At 30.5% G+C, this 15,525-nt stretch overlaps 1 protein-coding gene across 1 annotated transcript in view; it reads right to left on the reverse strand.

Annotated features, from left to right (window-relative positions):
- Nucleotides 1–15,525, reverse strand: part of Dscam1 (Down syndrome cell adhesion molecule 1) — a gene marked incomplete in the record, with an annotated part of 134,255 nt that overhangs the window by 67,165 nt on the left and 51,565 nt on the right. The window contains 2 exon segments of the mRNA XM_067049882.1: nt 372–553; nt 11,274–11,397. Of these exon segments, the coding sequence (XP_066905983.1) occupies nt 372–553; nt 11,274–11,397 (306 nt within the window).

Consider the following 15,525-nt stretch of genomic DNA (forward strand, 5'->3'; position numbering starts at 1 on the left):
TACAAAGAAAAGTAAGAATAATAAATAAACAATGATAACAACTACGTATTTATATATCATGATATTTATATATCATCACTATTTTTATTTCTCCTTTGACCGCAACCCTGACCATCTCCCTATATATCAATTTTTACGGTCAACTATACATACATATATAGCATATTAATTAATGTTAAAATAATTAAATAAAGTGAAGAAAACATATATATATTCAAAGTAAACATCAAAAATATTACACAATAAGGTTAATTACAAGAAAACAACTGAAGAGGATATTAGAACTGGATCATCACATGGATTAAACATATAAAGGACATACAATTATATTATAAACTTTACTTCTAAGGAAGAAATAACTTATTACTCACCAGTAACTGTAAGAACTGTTTCGACACTTTCACCACCAACTGAGTTATTAACTACACAAAGATATTTTCCTGAATCTTCTACTTTTGCTTCACGGATGATAAGTGTTCCAGAGACCTGCTTCACTCGGTCATTCATTACGACAGCCTGCTTTTTGGAAGTTCCTTCGACAAATTTGTACCACCTGAAAAGAAATGACATAACTGAAATAGGGAGTACCTAATAAAGATTTTAACTTACGATTCTAGAATGTTTAACAAATTATTATCAAGGAAGCAGGGGAGGGTAAAAAAATGAGATGAGAGAATAAAAGAATGATGAATTTAATGAAATAGTTTTTAAATTACATTATTTCACAAAAAAGCCTATAATAAAAAATACTGAACAAGTGAAACACAGAGCATTGATTTATTATGACTTAAAAAGAAATATATCAGAACACTGAAGATTTTTTTCTGATAAATATATGAAAAAAAAAGTTTAATAAATATTTTTTATTTCATATTTGATAAATACTTATTTATTATATTCAAGAAAACCTAATTGATTTGTTTGGCTACAAACATGTTCAATTCCGGACTTTCTTTTAAAATAAAGAAATAAAGACATTTGGGGATTCTCATACATAAACATTTAACTAATATAAAAAATATATAATTAAGAACAAACAGCTGTATCTGGAAGTAATTTATGAACCATGAAATTATAAATATAGGGATTCCAAACAGCAAGATATTGATTTATTATACTCAAACCATCTAATAATATTACATTAAATGTTTAAGATTTAAACAGCAGTGAAAAATAACTTGATGACATCTTCATTATATACAAAAAATGTCAAAAATTGATTACTTATTTTACTTTACATTAAATATATAAAACAAAAAAAAAGATGTCTAGTTTGATTTCTATTTAAAAAGGAAAATGAATTTTTACTAAATTAATTGATTAATAAAAGACTAAATTATTTGATCAGTAGCAAATATAATTGTAATTATATAGTTATACATTTTTGTCATCTGATTTTCAGAAGAATTAAATATTAAAAAAAAAATAATAAGAAAAACCATCAATACTTTGTAACTCATTCATCTGATTAGTTATCTTAATATTTTGCTTTTGTTCCATAAAAGATTCAGCATTATAAAAATAAATATAAAACTATTTGAATCAAAGTATTTTTATTACAAATATACAATAATTTATAGGAGTTACATAAATTAAAATATTGATATCATGAATAAATATAATAGTGTACAATAAAAATACGAAAACAGGAAGTTGTAATGTGAATTCCCACTGAGAATATTTAAAGTAAACGATGAAGTAGTGTCAAAGATAGGAATTCAAAAATAGGAAAAACAATGATAAGGTTATTTCAAGAGAGTTGAGGAGAGATCAAAAGATGGAGAATACCAATTTGAAAATTAATACTAACTTATTATATTTAAGTTGTCTTTGTTTTTGGAAGAAAAAGCTGAGTTCAAATAACAGCTGATTTTCGTGTCTTCAAAATTGCTGAGAAGTTTCAAAATTCTGGTTTACGAAACTACTAAATCTGGAGATTTAACATATTGTAGTGAAATGCATAAGTGGACAGTGACCAAAAAAATCAAAAGATGAGAAAAAATTAAAGATAATGAGGAACATTTATGAGGGATTTATAGTTCAAAGCCCATTGTTTACCCTTTGATTAAAACAGAAAATGGAAGACAATGATTAACTAAGAAATAAAAGATTTATACAAATTGATTTTAAAAAATCATACAATATGCTTAAAATCATGTTTATCATTATGAGGAGGATTATCAAGAAGATATAGAAGTAGTTCATGACATGGGAGCCAACCTCAAGTTGTTGAACATTAAAAAAGGAAAAGAATGGATTTGATATATTAATTTGGAAAAGGAGTTAAAGAGGCCAAAAATCCTGAATGACTCATTGCGCCAATAGAAAAAGAAAAAAAATATTAAAAAGTAATTAATCAAAAAGTAGACAGATAATCACAAGGAATGACAATAACAATAATAAAAATGTCTGTAGTAAAATGTGAATATGTAACATCAGTATAACCATAATCATACTCATAAAGAAAATAAAGTTGTGCCATAATCATGGCCATCTAATTCTCCGTGCTGGTAAAAAAACAAATTAGATACTTCACATACTAATAGATTTGATACATAAGTTTTATTTAAATCAAAATAAAGAAATTTTGAAAAAAAAAATGTATAAATCATATTTCATAATTTAACACTAAATAATCAATACAGTGCATTGAATAAGCCTTGGCACCATTTTTATCATTCATTTCCAAATTTACATACAAGCTCCACTTTATATTCTTCGATTACAACTTGTTAATGAGAATATAATAGCAAGATAACCTAACAAAACCATGAGCCATACCTGGAATTATTGAAGTAAATATGGAGCATTGAAGTCCTTATGTGAATATATGTGTTATAAGGTATCTGTTTCTTTTTTTACGTACCTTTACTCAGCCCAGATATTGTTTAAAAATAGCCAGGGAGCATCCTGTAATTATTTACTCAAAATGATGTACTATGGTCTATAAAAGAAGAACTCACCTATATAGAGGAACTGGATATCCCGAAACTGAACATAGCAGAAAAATAGGCGAATTCTCAGGATACATTACAATTTCTCCTAAATTTCTTTTCCCTTGTACTTTAGGCATAACATTACTGGTAGGCTCTGAAAGTTATATTCTTAAGAAAGAGAAAGGAAGAAAGAGCAAAGATATGCTGAATTTTTTTCCTTTAAATGATTTTTATGCTAAAAAATATAATAGACCATAGAAGCCTACAAAACATACAACTATTGAGAAATATCAATACTATTTTAAGATATGAACAGAACGTTTTGTTACCTTGTCGAAGGTAAAGGATACCCTTGGGCCAGACAAAGAAGGTCAAAAGTAGAGCCAGAATTACGAATGAACGATGATATTTTAGTTTCGGTAGGAAAAGTAGGTGCTTTAGCTCCAACTGGTTCTATAAAAAGAAGAGGCCATATGTCCACAAAGGAGGACAAACAGTAAGAATTAATGTAAACAAACAACTAATGATTGTTATTAAATTGGGCCAAAAATGGGGAACTGTTAATAGAAATTCTGAGTGAGTAAAAGTCGGTCTAGTAATGCACAACCTAGAAAACTAGTTATTCAAATAAGGCAGTCATTCAATTGTCACAGACTGTCACATAATAATATTTTTACAAGTTATTCAAATTAGACTGTCTAATATTGTACACTAAAGTACAACATAAATGACTTGTTATTCAAATAAGACTGATACAGGTGATTCAAATGTCACAGATTGTCGCATAATAAGGCTACTACTTTTATTCAAATAAGACTGTCACAGGTCATTCGAAATAGACTGTCACAGGCTATTCAAGTAAGATTGTCTACTATAGTACAATAACGCACAACCTAGATGACATTTTATTCAAATAAGACTGCCACAGATCTAGTCTTTCTTACCTGAATGTTGGAGAAGGGTAACCCTGTGCTTGGCATATAAGTGAAATATCAGATCCAAAAATTCTATCGAATGAATTCACCTTATCGTCATTAGAAAATGTTGGTGGCTTCACTCCAACTGGATCTAACAAAATTTATGAATTTGTTTTAAAAACAGCCCAGTGTACCTCATTAAGTAAGATCTAAAGATTTAATTTTAATTTCTGGTCAAACATAAAATTTAATGCTAAAAACTTCATATTGCATGTCAATTTCAAGAAAAAATATCATTAAAATATCCGTGAGTTATAATAAGTTTAAAAGTCTTTTTTCACAAAAGCAGAAATCAACCAAATATTATCAAAATTCAATGAAAATAGATTCCAGATACTACAAGTATTGAAAAATCAACAGCAATCTAATATAACATTGGAGTCTAATATAACATTAATCATTCTGAAAAATTCAAACTTATGTCATTTAAAAACTTTTAACTTTTTAAAAAAAATTGTAATTAATACTGATGTATGATTATGAAAGATGTAGAGAAGTGATTTTCTTTATAAGTACTCGGTCTTAAAGATGCATTTTACTTCTACTTATTGGGGGGGGAAAAACCTGGAGGTTGAGTGTGGTCTTTATTTGATCATGTCCTTGTCTAACCATTTGTCTAGTAATAGTACCTTCTTACCGAGTACTGAACCCAAGACATTTCATGGGTAGTAGTCATACAGGAAAATAATATAATATCTATATAAAATGTTGAGCGATACTTTAGCAATGATTCGGTACTTCTAACTAGGCTGTGACCACAGATCTTAAACTAAAAGAACTTGAGTGATATCACCCATATATAATAACAAGTGATATTACCTTCTATAAAAAACTAATGATTCTCAATTTTATATTTATATGTATTGTCCTATTTTATTTAAAGTGAAAATAAAAGTTTGTCTAAATTCTAACTGGTACATTTATTATGAACTGATCCACCCATACAATGTGTAGATTCGCGAAGGCTATCGGCCAGTTCTAAAAGTATGAAATGGTACAAAATTGATTTCAATGGGACCAAAGTGGATTTATACCAGGAAAAAATAACCTTTCCTAAAAATAATATTATTTTACCTACAAACCTTATTTTTCAAATAAACGTTTATAAGCACATAAAATAATCACGTAGAATATGATAAGATTTCCAAGCGATAAATGACTAATCTTAACCACTCACGTACTTAAACGATGGAAGTGGAAAACCTTGTGCCTGACATAGCATACTATAATCTTCACCATAACTATGAAATAGATAGTTTCCTTTAGCACCCACAGTAGGAGATTTAGCCCCAACAGGATCTGCATAAATGTAAAAAAAAAAAAGGATCGTAACTACCCAAAATTATTTTTATAAATAATATTATTTAAGAAATAAAAATTCATGAAGATATTATTGCTTTCATTAAGATCGTTATGTAATGTAGAAAAACTTTATTATGATCATGTTGGTAAAACTTTAAGAATAAAGCTCAATAGGCAAAACTTTCTTAAGATAAGAACCAACTGACATTTATTTCTTATATAGTCTCAAATTAAAACACTCATATTCATTAGAATAATGTCATAGGTAGACAAAATTCATTATTTGAAAATTTAAAAAATATTTCTAGCATCATATATATGAAGTTATAACAGTTTGCATGGATTCTGTTTAATTGGGTACAGTGAACAATAATTGATTTCACAGGCTAATAGGTGCTATCATTTCATATTTAATATGTTGAGTGTAGTTTAAAAATGCAAATTATAAAATATGTAATGGGGAATTAATTATTTATTAATTTAATGAACAAATAAATATGCCTCAGAAGTAAAATTTGGCTGAAAACTACTTAACAGAAGCAATCGTTCAAAAATTATAATAGAAAGTTGGAAAAAAAGAGAAAGAATTGGTAGTGAAATTTGGAATGGTTTAATTCATTTATTGTAGCAGAAGGAAATCTTTTCTGGATATCATGAAGAAGAGAATAGGTGACATTATTTATTTTATTATTTTTTTTTTTTGGCTAAAAGCACATGTGGCCTATAAGACCTATTGTGCGCCACATTACAACAATGTAAAGAAAAAACACTCCATTATAACAAGCTTATTAGAGCTTCGAATGTGTAATTTTAAATTCTACGAATGTGTAAATAAATTCTACGAATCTAAGTATGCTTGAGGGATTGATCAGTTCACACTGTGTGGGGTACATGATGCAATATACACCAAACAATGTGTACCTCAACCCTGCAAATCGGTTATACCAACAAATGATGTGATATGCCATTTCATTATTCATTATTATTATTCATCATGCATTATAGAATCTGCATATAGATGATCCCGTAAGCTTGAGGTTAAGTCTATAGTGACCTCTGAATCAGATCCCTGTGAATTTCTTTAGAGAACTCTTGTCCAGCTGAAGCAATATTTCACTTCGGCCCCTACAGGGTTGGTCCAGAAATAGCTTTGAGTGTAGCTATCTTTTATTTAGCTAATAAAATTTTACTTTTAAGCCGTAATTTCACTTTTTGCATAGCTTAGGCTTATGCCATCCATGAGCTCTGGGGTAATAGGGATAATCTCAGTTGCACTCCTTGCTAGCCTGACAGCATGCTCGTTACTGCGAATGCTGCAGTGACCCGGGACCCATTACTAACTACCTGACCCATACTTACTTTATTATCATATGAGAGTACTGCATAGCAATCTTTGATAACTCAAGAGCATGTAATAGGCTGTTAAGTGTCCCTATTGCTGCCTGGCTATCTATGTAAATTGTTATTCTTCTACCAGAGTACCCTTTACCTATAAGAGTACAGGCGACTTATCGAAAGTGTTTTTGATATATATGGAAATACTGATATATGCTTCCGTAGCAAAATAGATATACCTTCTAATGGTTTATCACCAAGCCAGACATCAGCTCCTGATGTTTGTGAATCGAAAAATTTAATAATTAAAGAGTAGAAAAGGAAATAAAAGGTCAGATTATATTATTTATTCACCTACAATACTTAGAAGAGACATCATTTAAAAACTTAAGAATTTAAAATGTAGCTTATTCAATTAAGAATATTGCTAATTTATTTTTTATAAACAATTGATCATTATTTAGAGCAGTGATTCCCAACTCCTACAAGTCTGGGGACCACTAAGCCAGTAACTGAATCATTTGTGACCCACCTCCACTCCTAACTTGGAACAAAGAGAACCTCCCAGGTATTTGAGTCACTTTTATAATACATCTACCAGTTAAAATATTTTACCTGTCACAAAAACAAGTAACTAATAAACGAAAGGTAAACTATAAAACAGTTTTATCTGCTGTTGGACTCTCTCGTAGGCTAAAAAAAGGCTTATTTCAGCAGGCTATCAAGCCTTTGTGATTCAATGATTTAGAGCCCATGAAATCTTATACATAATTAGTTTTTTCTTTGATTAATAAGAGTGTTTGATTATTGATTTGTGAATTAATTTTAATTTTATTTTCATTTTTAGATTAATATGTTTAATTTTAATTGATATGAATATGTTGGTAGTCCAATGTGTATTCAATGTTCAATAACGTTCAACCAAATTTTGTAACTGAATAGAGTTTTAATAGATGGTAACTTAAACTGTCCATACTTGACAAAAGGGTTTACTTCTCTACTGATTATTTGAATATCCTAGGCACAAACTAGAACCACCCCAACATTGAAAAATCAATTTTATCCCTCACTAACAATAGACAGTTGTATTCCCTTCATAAATATAACTTTTTATAAGATTGTAATGTATTATAGGTAAAACTATATCCCTCTATAAATAACTGAATGAAAGAAATCTCTTACATCGTTGACTTTTTGGTAATTTCTGCAACACTTAAAAACCAATTGAATAATTCTCAAATAGATTGAATTTATAAAATAAACAGCTCAAAAACAATGGAATCCTTTTAGAGAGAGACCTTCTTTCACTTGAATATAAATCTTATGTAATGCCAATTATGGAACATAGAAGCCAATCAAATATAATTATTATAAATAATGTCCTAAAATAGATTGGTTTGCTTAAGTGTAATCTTGAGAACAAATGCAATACTTTAAATCATTTAAATACAAGGCATATTGTTCAAAATTAAAATCAAATACATCTGTTGACATGCTTTATTTTGAAAACAAATTCCTGCCAAATATGATGAAAAATTTTACTTTCTTAGCATGAAATAATTAACGGCATTAAAATGTTGACATACCTAAAGCTAGGAACAGGAAAGGCCTGTGCTGGGCAAAGTATTGTTACAGAATTGAGAATAGGTTTTCTAACCATCCGAAGCTTATTTTCGTCTCCAACATGGGGTGCCTTGCTCCCCATTGCTTCTGCAAATTTGATAAATGAATCTATTTTTATGACATTATAATTAGAGGGTTGTTTTCTTACAAAGCAAATTAAAAACAAAACCAAACCTAATCCTTAAATGAAAAACCCTTTAATGTATGAACTTTTAATTTTATAACAGTATCTAAAAATAAAAAGTATACGAAGACCCACCCAACGAGGTAAATAATCTGTTCAATATTCATTTTAATGTAATATCTAAATCAGTCTCGCTGGAATGTTAATAAATTTAAATTAAGGGCATAGGGGACGACATATTGGTGTATCTCTTAAACAAGAGATAGCAGCACTTTAAACCAATTTGATTTTCCTACATTTTCTTTAAAAAAATGTACAAAAAAAACAAAACAAAGTATGGCTTTTGTCTGTTATGACATTTAGAATAGCGGTAAATTGGTTCGAACATGTTTAAACTTAGTTTTTGTTAAAAGTTTAAACCTTAAATCTTAATTTTTTGGAAAATTTTAAGAAGTTTGATTGAGCAACTATGCTGGAAAATCTTGAATCAAACGTTTATATTTCTTTTGTTAAGTTTCAAATCCATCCAACAGTTCAATTGGGAACATAAAGCCCCACTTAAAGGCTTGGGCTAAGAGCTGGGAGTAAGTTGCACCATATGATGGCGCCAGCATTACTTAGATATCTAAAATTTCAGTTTCTGATCGAACTGTAGGATGAGTTTGAAAATTGAAAAATACATTGGATTCAAGTTTTTTTCCCACCTTGTTACTCAATCAAACTAAAATGAATTTACATACCTATAAGATGGAAGCGGAAAGCCCTGAGCAGGACAAAGTAACGTAGCAGCACTGTGAACAGACTTTCTAGCTCCCCGAAGCCTATTATCTTCACTCACATGAGGCACTTTCATCCCCATTGGTTCTGTCAATTAACAACACAAAACCATTTCGTTGATAGTATTAAATACAATCACCATTTTTAAAGTCCAATTAGTGGATAATTGAAATACTACATACTGTGAAATGGTGTCATCACAGTAGTTATAAAAGAAAACAGTAAGATTACTGACCATCTTGTATAGTATTACACCAAACTATTTCACACCAGGAAAGGAATAGAACCGCGGTAAAAACAAAAACAACCTAAAACTTTTAAGCAAAAAATTGATATAATGTTTAATTTGCCCCCAAGATCTTACCTGTAATCGGGAACGGGAAAAGCTTGAGCTTGACAAAACAAAGCCATCCCTTCTTTGGAATATCTTGATAATACTTTAGTCTTCTCATCTTTTCCAACAGCCGGGACTTTGGCACCAACAGGTTCTAAGGGAAATGAAAATACCTGAAGCCATTTACTCATTTGAACTTTCAACTCTAGGCATTTTAGAACAATTAAAATAGGAGAAAGCCTTTATCAAATTCAATTAATTAAACCTCGAAACTATTTGAGGAAGAGGTTATGATCAATATATATATATTTTTAATGCATTGCTTGGAGATAACATCAAATGAAAATAAATAAAATGGAGAGAGCAGGGTATACCAGAAACCTGGCCCCTCCAAAGGATACGAAGAAAAACTTCTAGCAGTGGCAATGGACGTTTGAAGGGGAGCAACAGTAATATCAAGAATCGAAAGGGTCAGAAGCACTGTTATAAGGGAAAAAAGACTCAGATATCATAAACATATAAAACAGATTCCAAGACTGGTGAAGGATTGGGAAGCTAAATGTGGAAGGAGATGTAGACCTCCTGTCAGATGATGGAAGGAGTAGTGGAGAATATCGCTGGCAGAGCTGAATGGACATGCTGAGGCACAAGTTTGATTGAAGAAGTATACATAGTGAATAAATGACTTTTAAAAAATATATATCAAACAACTCTAAATTTGTCTAAATATCATTTAGCAAAATTGCAATTTATTTGAGATTTCAGAGGCTTTATGATATCAAGAATTAAAATTCATACAGATAATATAGTTGTAAAAACTTTCTTTGCAGGTATTTTCCATTGAAAAAAAAAAGCGAAATACTTATAAAACAAAACAGACTACAACCCACAGAGACCAACAAATATTCATCAACAATTAAAATTAATATTATGTTATTATCATAACATTTTAACACTAGTCCGGAATAGTTTAAGAGAAAATATTCCATTTTCAATTAAGAAAGAATGCAATTGGGGGAACTTATTATCTGAAACAAGCAAGTGCTGAGTCCTGGTGGAGGTGAAGAAAATTCTTACCTGTATGATGGGATGGGAAAAGCTTGAGTCTGACACAGAAGCACAACATCTGTCCCAGAAGGTCTCGTTGGCACTCGAACAATTTCTTCTTTGCCCAATGTGGGGACCTTCGTACCTATAGGATCTACAGCACAAATGAAATGAACAATTGGCCTATCAGACATACCTAGTGGCTGGAACAGGGTAGCCCTGGGCAAGGCAAAGCAGCGAGAATGCATGACCAGTTCGACGGGAAATTGTTCTACTTAGATCTTCCGAGGAAAATGTAGGCGGCTTAGTCCCTGCTGGATCTACAAAAGACCCACGCATCTCTCTGATTACCATAATGTTCGTTGAAGACTATTAATAATTTTGATTTAATTTAATAGCAGACCGGGATTTAATTAGCAACAGAAGAAAACTTAATAGTTTAACAATAATCTTAAGATTTAATGTAGCAGGAGAGTAAAATGTTACCTGTACTTAGGAATAGGAAACGACTGAGCCTGACAAAGAAGCGCTAATCCCTCGCCAGAGTTGTACTCGATAGTCATTGACTTGAGGTTCCAACTGAGTGTAGGTGCTTTAGCACCAATCGGGTCTGTACCAAAGCTAAATGTTAACCTAAGTACTTACCTTTGGTTCATGGTGGTGTAAGATACCCCTGTAGCCTTCTTTCAGATACTAAAACACCCCTCCCACTAGTACTCCAAATGATTAAGTCAAATACTTCAAATTTTTCAAAAAATTAAATATGTCAATTTTTAATGCATATATAAACATAAATATCTTTTAGAAAATATTCACACCTGAACTTGGGAACAGGAAATGACTGGGCCTGACAAAGCAACCCGAAATTTTGACCGATTCTTCTTTCAATTGTCATTGATTTCAGATCTGATGAAAGCGTTGGAGCTTTAGCACCAATAGGGTCTAAGAATTAGTTTTAATTATTAGTTCAGCATGACACATTAGAAAATATATATATATATATATTAATAATGTTGGGAGAAGGCTATTTTTCGGAATAGTTTATTATTCATATTTTAAATTTATTAAAAAACAGAACAAAAAAAAATTCATTAACTTTATATTAATACTTTATAACTCGGGCTTTTTTGCTTCAACATCATAAATTTTTTAATTTAAAATCTATAAACAACTCATTTATGATAACTATTTAATTATGAATATAAATTTTCAGTGCATAAATAAATATTAATTTTCTAGAAAATATCCACACCTGAACTTGGGAACAGGAAATGATTGGGCTTGACAAAGCAACCCGAAATTTTGACCGGTTCTTCTTTCAATAGTCATGGATTTGTGATCTGATGAAAGTGTTGGAGCTTTAGCACCAATAGGTTCTAGGGATTAGTTTTAATTAGTACTTTAGCATGAAAAATTGCAAAAAAAAAATACATATATTAAATGTTGGGAGAAGGTATAATGTTGTTTCTTAATATTATTATTAATATACTACTAATCCAGCTTTGTTGTTTCATCAGATATTTCCAAATTTTATGATCTATAAACAAATCTTTTTCCTAATTATTTAAGTATTTCCTAATGATAAAACCAACAATAATAAGCTGAAACTGTTTTGAAACCAACAATAATAAACTGAAACTCCTAATTTTCAAGCAGCCATTTATTTTACAATAGGGGTATTCAAGATGTTGTGTTAAATGTAAAATGTTTTACCATGTTAAATGCTATAAGTAGAGGATTGTGAGCAGCCCTATTTAAAATCATGTTAAAGGTTAACTGCATAAGAGCTCCTAGCAGATTTTCTGAGCAACTTGTTGTATAACCTTTCCTTCCAGACCTTCATGTCATTGTTTAATTCTAAGTTTTGATTATAGTAATTTACTACAACATGCCTAAAATAAGTAAAAAGTGCAAGTTGTGTAATAGTCAGTGGCCTGAGTGCCTTGATGACCTTCTAACTTGCCAGGAAGAGAATCAAGACGAGCTAATCGACAACTGTCATTACATTATTATTATTATTGTCATCCTTTGCTTTGTTAGTTTTCAAAATATCCAAAACAATACTAACAAAATCAAAGCACAAAGTACGAGCAAGTAATATAACCCGACAACAAATAAAACGGTGACGAGCTCAGCTGGTCTGTTGTGTGACGTCATTCTCCATCAACAGACTCTCAGCTGAGTTATTCATTTCTTGATTCATAGCTGAGTTAGTCATGAATACCCCTAATTTCTATTTTATTCACACCTTACCTCTCTCATTTCTAGTAAGTATAAGTTAATTTTTCCGTACTAATTTATAATTTATCAATCATGAATAGGTGGGATGTACGAAATATAAATTTTTTCTAAACAATACAATTCTTTCGTTAATGACTTTCAGCCATTAATCTGTAATTAATTTGGCTTTCTGTCTTAAAAAATTATAACACTATAAATTTACAACATTTTAATGCAGTCATTAAAATTTTAATTATCCTCGAATTTTTTACCACCACTAGGTTTTTAACATGAGTGCTCTGAATTGTCCTAAAATGTCATATTTTTATAATATGGATTTCTTGTTTGGAAAAAATTACAAAACCATACCTAAATTTTGGAACAGGAAAAGCTTGAGATTGGCAAAGAAGTGATATGTCATGGCCAGACCTTCGCTCAAGACCACTCCATTTCATTCCCTCAACGGACAATGTTGGGGCTTTGGATCCGACTGGATCTGTGAATTTATACAATTTTTATCACTGATAAATTTAATTCTATGAAACTTTAATTTGAATAACATCATTTTTTATTTAATCTTATTCCATTTACTTAATTTTTTTTAATTTATACAAATGACAATTTTTATGTATTTAGGTATTTGTATATGATTGAAAAGAGCAAAATACAGAAAAACAAAAATTGAGGTTTTTACGAATGAGGTCCAGTTAGATGACTAAATGTAAAGTGAGAGTAACTTTAAGTGGGAGCTCAACCAAAACCCATATTATTCTTTGTAACTGCTTCATTCAGCAAGTAATTATCAGTCATATAAAATAATTACTAGCACCATCACTACAATATCTTGTTACCATGACAAGAGTAGTCAGCAACTAAAAAAGACATCTTAGTCCACGGTATTGCAACAGATTTTTGGTTGAAAATTCTCACCCTCACTATGAGTGAGGTGACACCTCAGAGGCTGTTCTGGACAACGGAAAGATAGAAAATCAAGGAAGAGACATGAGACTAGCCATTTAATATTACCTATGGCCAACCAACTACAGAGTAAGTTTACTTCTTTTTTTTTTTAACTCCATCTGTTTGAGCCACTTCACTATCATCTTTACCATAATTTATATTATTGACTCAATGATTCAAAATTCATTAAATTTCTAATTCAAATTTTTCGAGATTGGCAATCCCATAAACCCTCCTGTAATTCGTTCAATAGAAGTTTTAGTTACGAGGGATGGGTTAAAGGTCCCATTATCCAAAAACTAATCTTAAGAAGACAGAAAACCTCAGAAAAGAGAAGGCTTTTGCACATCAAGGTATTGCAGTGCTATCTTAACTAATTCACTACCTAAAAGTTAACTATAGGTGTTTTACAAAAGAACTATGGTAATATTTTTAACATAATCAGTAACAAATATTTTTGGAAAGTACAGTTTTATCTTGTTGTAACGATTGTAAATTCTGATAATACACTCTAAGCTAAGCTGAATCAGCTAAATATTCATATTTTTGGCACCCGAACTCTAAATGAATATCGGAACCTACAATTCGGAAATTATTTTTTTATGTGCTAAACTCTATCGGATCATAATTGATAAGGCAAAAATCTACCTAAACGAAGGAACTGGATAAGCTTGAGCTTCACAAAGAAGACTATAGCTTTGTTCAGTAGAGACAGTGACCAAGTTTATTCTATCATTGGTTGAACTAGGAGCCTTACTGCCAACTGGATCTGCATTATGTACAAAAAAATAAAAAACATATGATATACCAATTAAAATTGATTGCTCTCTTACTTAAGAAAAAGCCAAAATGTTGTGGATTCTGTTACCCTCTGTTGACACTTTGTTTAGGAGGTATTCACATCTGAAGATTTTCATTATTAAGAATTATTTAGGTTATAATAAATAAATTAATATGTGTTCCATCTACTTCATTAATAAAATGTGAACAGTAACATTTGTATCAAATGTTGTCTTAAGTGATTACCTCGAACATTCAGACAGGCTCAGCATCTTTCTTCCACAGTAGCAGTAACCAAATGGAAATGGATAAATATTATTGTCATGGTTACATTTTTGTGGTCACATTAAATAAAAAGTTTGTAAAAGCTCTGACAATGGCCATAATCCTTTATGAAGAAGGGTAATTGAAACTTGTAAAACTACACGTATCTAGTGCCGTTCAGCTACTGCTGTTGTGTAAGTAGCCAAACCTATCTTAATGCCTTAATTACTTTGAACATTTAATATGAATGTTAATGTTCACATTTCATTAATAAAGTAGTAGGAACACATATTTATTTATTATAAACTAAATAATTCATAACGATGCAAATCGCAAGATGTGAATATCTCTTAAAAAAATCTTTAACGGACATACTTCCAGAGGAAATTTCTTTTCTTGTTTCGAGATCCTTAATTCATATTTTCATTTGGGACATTTAATCTTGAAACACCCTGTATATAAATGTTGTTATATGTTTAGAGATCATACATAAGGCTAATCAGTATTTAAACACTATACCTAAATGATGGAAGTGGAAAACCTTGTGCTTCACAAAGCACACTTAAGCTATCGCCTCCAGCTACATTAGCATTACTCACACGTGACTTTGGGATAGTTGGGGCTTTTGATCCCAGTGGATCTAAACAAGAAAAATATTACTGGTTATTTCCAGAGTCTCTTTGTACTCACCTGAATGAGGGGATGGGGAATCCCTGGGCCTGACAGAACAATGGTATAGTATTTCCAGTCATTATCTCAAACGTAGTTGACTTTGAGTTAGTGGAAAATTTAGGAGCTTTGCTTCCAACTGTATCTGTTTTAAAAAAATTAATTTTGATAGTAGAT

This window comes from Halyomorpha halys, unplaced genomic scaffold, assembly GCF_000696795.3.
Source record: "Halyomorpha halys isolate HHAL.00 unplaced genomic scaffold, Hhal_1.1 Scaffold11.1, whole genome shotgun sequence".
In the NCBI taxonomy this organism is placed as follows: Eukaryota; Metazoa; Arthropoda; class Insecta; order Hemiptera; family Pentatomidae; genus Halyomorpha; species Halyomorpha halys.